The sequence below is a fragment of the Xyrauchen texanus genome, chromosome 30 (assembly GCF_025860055.1).
Source record: "Xyrauchen texanus isolate HMW12.3.18 chromosome 30, RBS_HiC_50CHRs, whole genome shotgun sequence".
Classification (NCBI taxonomy): domain Eukaryota; kingdom Metazoa; phylum Chordata; class Actinopteri; order Cypriniformes; family Catostomidae; genus Xyrauchen; species Xyrauchen texanus.
In genome coordinates, this window is record NC_068305.1 from 29,830,686 (window position 1) to 29,842,605 (window position 11,920).

General features: G+C 36.8%; 1 protein-coding gene across 3 annotated transcripts in view; it reads right to left on the bottom strand.

Moving 5' to 3' along the window:
• Window positions 1–519: 519 nt before the first annotated feature.
• The window catches only part of LOC127623898 (prostaglandin G/H synthase 2-like), a 39,514-nt gene continuing 28,113 nt past the window's right edge, over window positions 520–11,920 (bottom strand). Inside the window, exons 1-4 of one of the 3 annotated variants that reach the window (XM_052098491.1) lie at window positions 4,522–4,633; window positions 2,591–2,659; window positions 2,111–2,232; window positions 520–1,809 (exon numbers count right to left, since the gene is read on the bottom strand). In XM_052098491.1, coding sequence (XP_051954451.1) covers window positions 1,294–1,809; window positions 2,111–2,232; window positions 2,591–2,639 — 687 coding nt within the window. In that variant the 5' untranslated portion in view covers window positions 2,640–2,659; window positions 4,522–4,633 and the 3' untranslated portion in view covers window positions 520–1,293. Of the gene's footprint in view, window positions 1,810–2,089; window positions 2,233–2,590; window positions 2,660–4,521; window positions 4,634–11,920 lie in introns of those variants that run through there. The other 2 variants (XM_052098490.1, XM_052098492.1) reach the window with 2 other exon arrangements.

The window sequence follows — 11,920 nt, forward strand, 5'->3', positions numbered from 1 at the left end:
ATTGAACCCTGTATGTTTATAGACTTTTACAGACCAAATAAAAAATAAAAATAGCCAGTTTTCATTGTAATCCAAACCAGCAAATAGGATATCCTTTAAAAATATGGCTTCTTTAGTATACAATATGTTTTAAAAGTAGCTTGAGTTCAACTGGCTTTGAATTATCTTCTTCATAATCTGTAGTTCATCAGGAGTTCAACCAATTCCTGATCATAGATTTCACTGTGCAACACATATAAACTGTCAAATTCATCAAACTGAATGATTAAGAGATTAGCTTTGATTCATTAATGTAGATAGCGGGCAAGTTTTATGATCATGCATTAAAAATTGAACAAAATAATGAGATCATTATTTAAAGTGTGCAAGTCTGCAATGTGTGTCTCTTCTTTTTATATAAAGATTAAACTTTTGAACCTGCAGGTCACAGTCAAGTCATTAGAGGGATGAGTTTTCAGCAAGTGCAGTCTTGCTTCTCAAAACACATTAAGTGAAGGAGCAAACTCTCTGCAAGATTTCACTTTATTATGCCCCAAATTAATTCTTTAATTTGCTGTCTTCAAAGTGACATGTAATTTGTGTGTAATTAAAGCATGTGTTTTAAGCCTAAAGATTTCTTTGTTATTATTTTTACAGTACAGGCAGGGGAAATGTTTAAAGTTTCTATTTGCATTTATTGAAGTATGCCTAAAATGGTTTACATCATAATCTTCTGGTTTACAGAAATCTCCAGCCTAAACAATTGTGCATGTACTTCAAGAAATAGGTGAGTAACCATAACCCAAATATTACCAAAGATCACTTGGGATACTGTATATTTCTGTACACGAACAATAAGCATGAACAGTTTCTAAAGTATATAAATACTTTTTGTTTTTTTAAAAGGAAGCACTCTAAAAAACAAATGTTACCATCATTGATCATTCTGTAACCTTCATATTTGCATCATCTTCCGCTACTAGCAAACACACATGAACAGTAAGTAAATAAGTATTCCAAATGACACTAATTAATTGTTATATTTCACATTCGTTGACGTAGTTATCATCATGTCTAATTATTAAAATCTGAAAAACTGGAATTGATGTGCAATTGATGTAACTTATTACCTTTTCATGCTGCTGTACAAAACATATGTTTTTCTCTACCATACTCAAAGAGATATTTATGCTGAGCTTTTTGCACATTGATGCAACTCATCTGCACCTGTTAGCTGGAAGAATAAATAAAATTATTCTCATCATCCTTTCTCTCATGTTCATTTCATCCATTCCTACTCTCCGTCATCTATCATCACTCCACATCTGCTTCATCCTCATCAGCTCCAGGGGTAAGCTCTTTCTCTGGAAGCAGTCCATATTCATTGAGAAAAGCCTCCACATCTGTAGCAAAGAACTCCTCATTGAAATGCTGTATAACAGCAAGGAAGTTCCCAAGCAGCTCTCCAGCTTTGTACACCAACAAAGTGGGCAACACTTCATCAGAGAAACGCTCACCAGCACCAGTGGAGGTTGCAGTAATGCGGCAGAATTTAACACTTGGATATTCAGTGGCCAAGCAATCCAGGCAATTGTTAAGCGCCTCACACCCTTGCACTCCATCTTTGTAGATGTGCACCACTACTACTGTGAGCCGGTGCTCTTTCTCAATCACCTCCAGAAAGGCCTCACCACTGTCAAGCTCGTATACACCCTCAAATTTGGGCCCGAAGCTCAGGTGCTCATGCATCTCCTGCATACACTGCTTACGGTACTTGTGCAGACTTCTCACATCATCCTCCTTTATTAGCTCGTACTCCTGAGTGCTCATCTGGAAAGTGAAAAATAAAGAGGGTTATTCTAAAAGTGTCTTTACACTGGCAAGCCTATGTCTCCGTAATGCGCTCAACAAGCCACATGATAAGATGCGCGGATTGACGGTCTCAGACGCAGAGGCAACTGAGATTCGTCCTCCACCACCCGGATTGAGGCGAGTCACTACGCCACCAAGACGACTTAGAGTGCATTGGGAATTGGTCATGCCAAATTAGGGAGAAAAAGGGGAGAAAATAAAAAAAGGGGGGAAGAAAGGGAGCAAAGCGGAAAGCAACCTTGCGATTGATTACACCCACGTCTTTAGGTTTTTGTGGGGAGGACATCTGTCTCAGCAGCTCTCTCTTGCTAGGAGGCAGAGCTTCCTGGTCCATACTCTCCAGTTTAAATTTGCGCCAATCATTGATGACACCCTTTGGTCCTAGAAATGGTTGGAGAAGAAAATACCATGAATGAATGGATAGAGGGCTGGATTAATTCAACATTTGATTACATTAGTTCCCACTCAGCCAACCATAAACCAAAAGGCAAGCTATTAACTATAATTTCCGATGGCGAATGAAACACATGTCAGGTGCCATTGTAGTCACTGATGGATTAGGCAACGGTGAATACCTTTATCTAGAGCTAAACTGATTAGCATATCTGTCCAACAGTGATGGAAGGATTCCGGATACACTTATTATGTGTTTACATTGCACTTTCTCTACGCTTTAACAGGGGTCCAAAACAGTGGTAATTAAATTTAGAATCCCTTTATGAATGAAAACCATGCTGACCTGTGTGAGTTACAGTCACTGGATCCTCATCAACGATTCTGTCAGACATTTTTTTTATCTGTCGATTATCTGTGGAAAAAGTTAAATCAACAAACAATTACATTCTTACTAAAGAACTAAATGGTTACATCAAAATTATACTTCTATGTCTCTGAACTACAAGCTACTTCTTAACTGGTCAGACTCAATGGCAACAGATGTTGATATGGCTTCCAAAATCTTAATTTTTTTTTAAATAGTAACTGTCATTTTCAGCCCCTCATACATTTAATATTTGTTTAATCTTGACAAAAATAGCACAAAAATTGTGCAATTAAATGTTGGCACATCGACAGTGTTTCTGTGTCTATGGACTCTTTTTCTTGGAAGATATAAGGTTTATAAGGAATAAGAAGATTAGATTACTCCTTGATCCAATTTTTTGGCTTAGTTGGCACAGTTGGGGCGTGGCTATTATGATGTCATGGAATGACAAATGAACTGAACTGTCCTTGTATAAGTAATTAATATAATGTGCATCACTGCCATCTCAACCCATTTGATTTAGGCTGGGTTATATCCGGTTACTAATCATGTGCAACAATTTTTTTTGTTTATTTAAGCACCTGACTTACTTGTTTGGACTTTTAGTGCCAAAAGTATAATTCACATTGTAGAACATATTAGGTTGTACTCAAGTCAGTTACCAAAGTGTTAAAGATTTGTAAATGTGACTGTAAATTTTAAAACAATTTTTAAAGTGAAATGTCTTTAAATATTTGTTTTTTTAAATAACACCACTTGAAACTTATTTAAAATGTGCCTTTTTTTTTTTGCATGTGCTCTTCAGAATCACAATCTATTTCCTCAATGCTGCTCCATCATTTAAAGTTTCACAGTTATTCTCAGTAATTTGCCTGCAGTAGAATGATTTTTGACTAGACAAAAGCACATGCACAAATGTGTATGCATCACTGCAGCATACTAGAGCTCAGTCTTCCTTCTGTGCAGCTAGCCTCTGAACTCACACCCCCACCAACACCTGCAAATCACTAATCACTAATTCAGATTAGAGCTATGATGCAATACCTTAGCTCAGATCGCAACAATTAGAATCCTGTAACAGCTTTTGTGGTTGCTTTACTTCAGGATTTCAAAATACTTCTTTACATGCATGATGTCACCAACAGACCTCTAATTCTAATTTTTGTCTTGGATACTGACATTATGAAATTCTTACATGTCATTTTATCCTATTGATACTGATCAAGTAATACTGAAAATGCTCCAAAACAAGTGCATATACTTCCTACGCAAGCATTGATAAAGCATTTTTATTGCGTCGAGTCTTCCTGAAGTTCCTCAAAACTTTTCTTAGAAGTCTGATCTGAATCTTAAAGTCTTGTTGAATCATGCAGAATAGTACACAATTGCATAAAAATATGCATACATCTTTGAGATAAATGTTCTGTAGACAACACGCCCGCTATCTACATCAATTAATCAAAGCTAATCTCTTAAAAATGTCAAAATGTCTCAAAATAATCATGTTTCTTTGTCAAGGCTGGTTTGAGATTCCTTAGAAAAATATTTTCTCAGTAACTTTTGTATGCAAATCAAATGAATAGCTGCCAAGTACACTTTGGTTTACTCAACCCACTTGTCTCTTTGACATCATAGCTTGTCACAACTATATTCAGGCCTGTGACTACATAGCCTGTTGATCAAGTAAAAATAAAATAATGTGACTCACATTATATATATATATATATATATATATATATATATATATATATATATATATATATATATATATATATATATATATATATATATATATAAAATGTTTTAGAAAACCAAATAACTGTAAATAAATCAAATCTGTTTGGGCCCACAATAACCTACCGTTGTAATTTGAAAATTCTAACTATTGAAATGGAAACAGTTCTCACCTGTTTGTATTATCCAGAAAAGTACATCCCATCAGTGAACTAGTCTTAAGTGAACTGTTGTGTGGTCACCATCTCCACATCACCATCTTCATGCTTTTTGAGTGTGCATGGGGAGGGCTCTTAAATCAAGAGACATTGGACAACCCTGCACTCCTAAAACAGAAATAGCACAGGGATCTTAAGAGGATTTAAGTGCAGTTAATAGACACTGGTTAGAACACAACCAATGACAAAGGTACCGCAGTTAAGAGAACAGAATGAAATGGTAAGAGTGCAAGAGGATAAGTAAGATATTGAGAACAATAATCTTTTACTGTAGGACTTTTACTTTATAGTAACCTTGGAGATCTCACAATTATATGCAACGTGTGAACGTGTGAATATGTGAAAAAGTGTAATTTGTGATTAATAAATGTAATTTGTGGAATATTATTACAGAAACTTCCTATCTTAACATTTACATTTACATTTATGCATTTGGCAGACGCTTTTATCCAAAGCGACTTACAGAGCCCTTATTACAGGGACAATCCCCCCGGAGCAACCTGGAGTTAAGTGCCTTGCTCAAGGACACAATGGTGGTGTCTGTGGGGATCGAACCAGCGACCTTCTGAAACTATCATGTTAACACGCATAATGTTTATGTCTGAAACAGTGAGTATTTTAACCTTTACATATTGGCCCCATCATTTCCATTGTAAGTGTCTTACTGTAACCCAGGTTTCTTTTAAAGGAGGGACAAGATGCAAGAAATGCTGTCAAGAGCTTAACTTGTATTAAACCCGGCATATTCCTTTAAGACCAAGGTCCCAGCAGCTCTGAATTCTGCACCAGTGCAGGTTTTTGCAAAAGAGTACATCAAGGATTTATTGCATACCCAAAAGGGGTACTCGTACAGTAAGTGCCCTTCTGAATAATAAAGGACAAATAGGACACCCTATAGTCTCTGAACTTCATGAACATGTCCAAGCAACAAATGAGGTCATGCTGGTAAAGCTAGTTAACAAACCTAATGGGAACATCAGCATACTAGCATCCCAGTTGAGGACCAGCATCGAAAATACAACATATGCTATGTGACCATATATACAGTATTAGAGAGGTTCTGATATAAAAGTGTAACCCAATGTCTAAACAACTTCAAATGAAACAAAAGCTCTGGACATTTCTTTCAAAAGTCTTATCTATTTACGTCTTGTTGAATCATGCAGAGTAGTACATGATGCATGAAAGTTTGCATACTTCAGAGAGATAAGTATACTGTAGGCAGAATTTCCACTTTCTACATCAAAGTGACTTTCATAGCTTTACTTGATGCTATTTCTGTCCATTTATTGGCTTAACAGCTTAAAGGTTAAAAAACCAGCTTGAACCCAGTTATTATGCAGGAGGAGTGAGTATTTTGAAATTAACAACAGGCAAAACAGAGATCTAAAAGAGATCACTTCAACAAAAAAAAACAATGCAGGCAAAAAGCATTCCTGGCTAAACTGTCTGACAATCTCTTATCTCAAATAGCCGTTAGATGGCAGCCACATAAAGCAGTCAAAAACATGCATTAATGTAAGAAAAAAAGATAGAAATAAGAATGCAGAGGACACACCGCAAATGGAGATGAAACGTGAACAAAATTGTATTCGATTAATTACCCTGCTGAAAAAAAATTGCTTAAGCCATGTTGTTTGCTGGTCTTATATGTTTAGATTATAAACCCAGTAAAACATACCAGCCCACCAGCTTGGTCATGGTCAGGATGGAAGACAAGCTAACCACCTTGGTTTAAGATAATTTCTTTTCAGCAGTGTATACTTTTCAGGTTTCTGCCCATAAATAGTGGATTCATTAATAAAGATAAATATTTGGACAGGCTGGATGGCTGGACAGATGGGTGGAAAAAGATGAATCAGGAGAATCTGTATCAGTGGAAGAGAGACATAAAGAAAGAGGAAGAAAGAGAGATGAGGCACTACATCTCTGACATTTCTGGCTCAGTGAGAATGTAAAGCACAGATGCGATCCCACAAATAGGATTGACCTCATTTGTGTCAAAATGCTTCCTTCTCAACACATCACAATATTCTAATATCACAAACAAAAAGTATTTACTCATTTCTATGTCATAATTATTCTACTATTCAAGCATAATGAGAACTTGTAAGTAAACCATTTGTAGGTTGATTCACCACAAGTCTAAACACCTGGTCTGTGGCACTATCAAAACATTATTCTGTTTATTTGAGCATTCAGTCTGACAAAGCAACATTGGCTCAACCAATTGTACGAGTTTAGGGCATGGGTGCCTGACTGTTTGGCCAAAGATGGTGGGAGTATAGGTAACATTACTTTTGTAATCAGGGTTGCCATCACATGCCATATAGTAGTATTGCCAAATGTGTCCTTTTTTTGTGTGTGCAAGCAACGTAAAATCATATATTAATATGGATAATTGAATGGTTCAAGTTTTTTTTTTTTTTGGAGGGGATCATAAAAGTAAAAATGTTTCACTGTCTGCTGCGTTTTGTTTTAAGGTGTTTTTAGGTTTAATAATTATAATCATCACTTAACTTATGAACTTTAGAACATTTACTTTATCTAACTTAATAAACCATTTACTCACCTGTTCAAACTCTCATAGCTGGGTGATGAGGTAAAGCTGTCTCCTTTTGCTGCTCATGTCTGTTTACAAAAATACCAATTACTCATACGTATATAGTTACTTACTATCATGGACTGAGTATGTTCACTCACTAGGTTTAATGATCTAATCATCACTTAACTTGTTTTGTATATTTACTTCATCTATCTTACTAAACTATTTACTAACATGTTCAAACTCTCACTGATGGGTGATGAGATAACATCTGTCTCTACTTGTTGCTTCTGTCTGTTTGCAAAAACACCACTTACTTATTTGGACCTGACATCTTACTGCACTCATTAAGTTTGATGTTTGCAATTGTCACTTGTAGGGGTGGGCGATATAAGCAAATATTGTACTCTGAAATTCGTAACACTTTTGGTTAACCATATATCGCAATATAAAATTTTTTTTTAATGGAAATTAATTAAACTGCTGAAAGAATAAAATACTATCAATGTCTGCTTTCATTTAAAAATATCTGTTAGTTTTCATTTTAAGCATTTTTAGGTGTCTTCACTCTCCCTGCGCTGTATGCTGAGAAAAGTGCACCCAATTAATTTTTACCAATCATAATGATTCTAGTCATAATGCGAAAGGTAAAGTCTTTCTACATAATGCGATGTCGTTTTGTGGTCCGTTCTGCATAAAGCTGCATAAAGCTTCACACTGCCAGCGACATGCAGCGATAAAACCAACTCATCTCATTTATTTTCAATGAGAGCTGGCGACGTCCGGCGACACAAGCAATGACGACCGTTGGTAACCGGATGTGGGCGTGTCTAGCGACACGACAAAGTTGAGAAATGTTTAACTTTATGCAAATGAAGAGTGACTTTCGGGAGCGACAGCCAATATAAGAGAAGATGGTAGAGCTCACGTGATCCTAATATATTAATAATAATATTAATTGTAAAGAAACAGTGCTGTTTAGACTCTCCATACACACCACTAGCAACCTAACCACCAGCCACTGCCGACATGCAGTGACAAAGTAGCTGGCAGTGTGAACGCAGAGTGACGCGGCGGCTAATTTTAGTTTATCGTGGCCCCACTCGGTTCTCCCAATGGCCAGTCTGCCCCTGATCGGCCCCAAAGTGCGTTGGCCCACTTTACTATCATATAGTGATAAACTTTCACTTTATTAAGTAATATCGATAAATTAGTTTGTTTCCACATTAAATGATTTAAAGTTTGTTTACCAAACGCCTGCAGAAACAGTTGTATAAAACATTCTAATCTCTTTTTATTATCGTACACATGAAGCACAAATTCTAGCGCTGCAGCGTTGTTTATCAGTTGGGTTGCTAGGATACATATCTAATGAGATTCAAACCCCTGCTATACTAACGGGAGGGTTGCAGTTCCGAATATGGTCGGAGATCTTAATTAGGAATATCCCACATGCAACTTGAATGGAACGCAGCATAACCGTGTACCCTGACGAAACAAAATGTATTGCAAGCAACATTTAAATCGTAAATATTATTTGATAGATTTTTCCATGTATTATAACCTCCTTGGTAGATTAATTTGAAAGATGATTGATTTTTAATGTCTTTTCGGGGTCAAAAGTGATGTCGAAAGTGCACAGCTCTGTTATAGGTTGTATCGGATATGCCTCGGCTATGTTGACTATGTTCATTTGCAATTTTGACCGAGCAGTATTGGTTTAAAAATTTGACAAATTTAAAAAATAGTCTAAAATATTTGAGAATTCTGATGGTGGGGGAGCCAGGGCCAACACCGCAGGAGGACGGCCCTGGCGAGAGGCAGATGGGCCGTGGGAATTCGGAGGCCTGTAGGTGGCCGAGTAATGCCGTGCCAGGATGTGTTTGATGGCCTCTGTCTGCTTCTTCACCGTCGAGAACTGATGGGCGAAGTTCTTGACCGTGTCGCCAAAGAGATGGTCACATCGAGAATGCGGACCTTCTCTGGCTTACGCATCTCCACAAGGTTGAGCCACAGGTACCGCTCTTGGACCACCACGATGGACATTGTCCGGCCCAGGGCACGCGCCGTGACTTTCGTCGCCCATAACTGACCAGCCTTGGTCAGTTTCTCCAGGTGGCTGTACAGCCACAGCACGCTATACATGAGGAAGTTTGACATATCCCTTAGCCGCTCCGCCGTCGAGGGTAGTTAGGGTGGACGAGCCCGTGAAGCTCATACGGGCAGAGACTTTGTGAGCTCCTCGTGTACTTCCAGGAAGAAGGTCATCGTGGCAGGCTGCGGGCCGCGCCCGTGAGTCGCGCTCCGAGCCCAGAAACCAATCATGCAGCCGCGAACGCTCAGGGCAGGGCTGAGGGTTCCACTCAAGCCCGATTTTTGGAGCTGCCCAGGCAAACTGCCACACCCATTAGCACAAAGGTGAAAATACATCTTTAAAAAGACGGCAATCGTTTGTGCAAGCTCTTTTAGAGAAAATATTCTCTTTTTTTTTACACCTGTGGATCAAGTGCCTAGGGGCAAGCACAACACTTGACCATGTGAGGGTGACTGCTGATACACAGCATTATTAAAGCAACAGATAGCGAGGTGACGGGACGAAAACACACATTCGCTCGGCTCCGAAGAACTAGTCTGAGTGAGTGGTTTTACTTTTATACCAGTATGTCTGGGGTGGAGAGTGGCATGCAAATTACCCTCGCCAATTTTCATTGGCCTTTTCTAAATAAAGCAAAGGTGATTGGGGCTCTCAAGAGTGAGCCCCTAGTGTCACTTCATTGACACAGCTTCTAGTGAGTGACAGACTGGGAATCTTGTACGCTGTTGTACATTTGTAAAATGCTTATAATAGGAACAGGGGACAAATCAATAAAGAATAAAGTAAGTAGCATAACACTGCTGAACTTTTAAATCCTTTGTGGATTTGTTAGTGAAAGAAATATGCAAATATGAAAAAAATCTGTAATTGTTGGACTAATGTGTAAACTGTTTATCTTATTTGCATTTCATGTTATTCAATAATATATTACTACTGTTCCTATAGTATTTTCTGTGCATGTGGGGTGGGACACACAGTAGCTCATGCAGTCATGTACTGAAACAATATTTATTTTAGTGATTACTTACAGCTGTTTTACATGGATATCCCAATTATTGTAATTTCAATTTAAATGAATTCAAAATGAAATATAAAATGAATTTTATTATTTTAAACAATTATGTTCATTATTCATTTTTAACAAAAATGGCTGTTTATTTCTGATATTTTTTTCCACTAATTAGACAGTTGTCTAAACGAGTTTGATACTGTAAAAGCAATGAATATAGCCATCAAAACATATTTTAATTTTGCCATACTGCAAATTGTCCACAATTGTGGTATGGTTGTCAGATATTTTATGAAAATATATTTTTACATACAAATGGCTATTTATTGATTATATAGTATATTAAGAAAATTTGATTTTATTATATATTAAATACAATTTTCTATAGGTGGCATTTTAAAAAGTAATTAGTAAAATTGTATAAATGTTTCTGGAAATGCCCCATATGGTGTGTGGATGGTATCATATTTATAGGTAATTAATACTGTAGAATTACATGTATTAATTCAGTCATATAGGCTATAATGCATTTCTATTTTAATTCTACTTCCTTATTCAAATTTGAAATACTTCAGTTTCGCTAATTAAAATTCAGGAACTATTTTGTATTTAGAATTTTCAACACCAGTGCACACAAACCTAATAACTCAAGCATACTTGCACCTGCACATACAATATGAACATGATTTATTTATTATTTTACACATTTAATTGTTGTTCAGTGTTAAGTGTTCATGCAAAACACTTTTACAAGATAATACATTTCTTAAATAGTGTAGCTACATGCAATGACTGGGACAAAGTGAAAGGCTTTTGTAAGTAGACCACAAGGTACTTCTTGGGAAGCAAACCCCTCTTTAGGTTTTGCTGAATGTAGGAAAATTCTTATATGCGTACATATATGGAAACCCAAGCATCTCTCTCACAGACACACGTGAATGGACCGTTCACATGTGGAATGGAGTTAGGGACCGTTCACATTGAACATATTTTTGTACACGTCTGTTCTGTTTTCCCATTGTTTTCCTATGTAAACACATGCTGGACTAATGTCTTTGACATTTGCACCGATTTTTAACGTTTTCTTCAGCGTCTCGCACATTTTAAACGCCATGTCAAGTTAAAAAGAACTTCAGATTGTCAGAAAGGCATGTTGAGACACCTGCGCTCATTTTCATTCTTTTATCAGGTATATTTTTTTATATATTTTTTTTAATTAAAAATGCAAAATAACTGTTTTTATTTCCAAGATGTTATCAGAATCCTATTCACTTTGATGAGGTCATCTGACAAAAATATAGCAAAGTTGCCTACAGTTTGAACTTTCTTTTTATTTGTATCATTGATACGGTTTTAAATACTATTTTTAAGCAACAGTAGGCTTAATATAGTGAAAACGGCACAGTATTAAGTCAGTAGTAAGCTAGAATTAATTCTGAATATAGCCATAAAAATATGGCTACATAACCATTTCCTGTTTACTGCTAAAATGAAGGAGAGCAACAAACTTCATGGTACTGTAAGTGGTCATTTATCAATTGATTTTATCGACTTACTGTGCACTAATTACAGGAACAGCACCTACAGTAGAGCAACATGGGTTTAAGTGCTTAAAGGGATAATTCACCCAAAAATGAAAATTGTCTCATCATTTACTCACCATCATGCCATCCCAGATGTGTATGACTTTCTTTCTTCTGCAGAA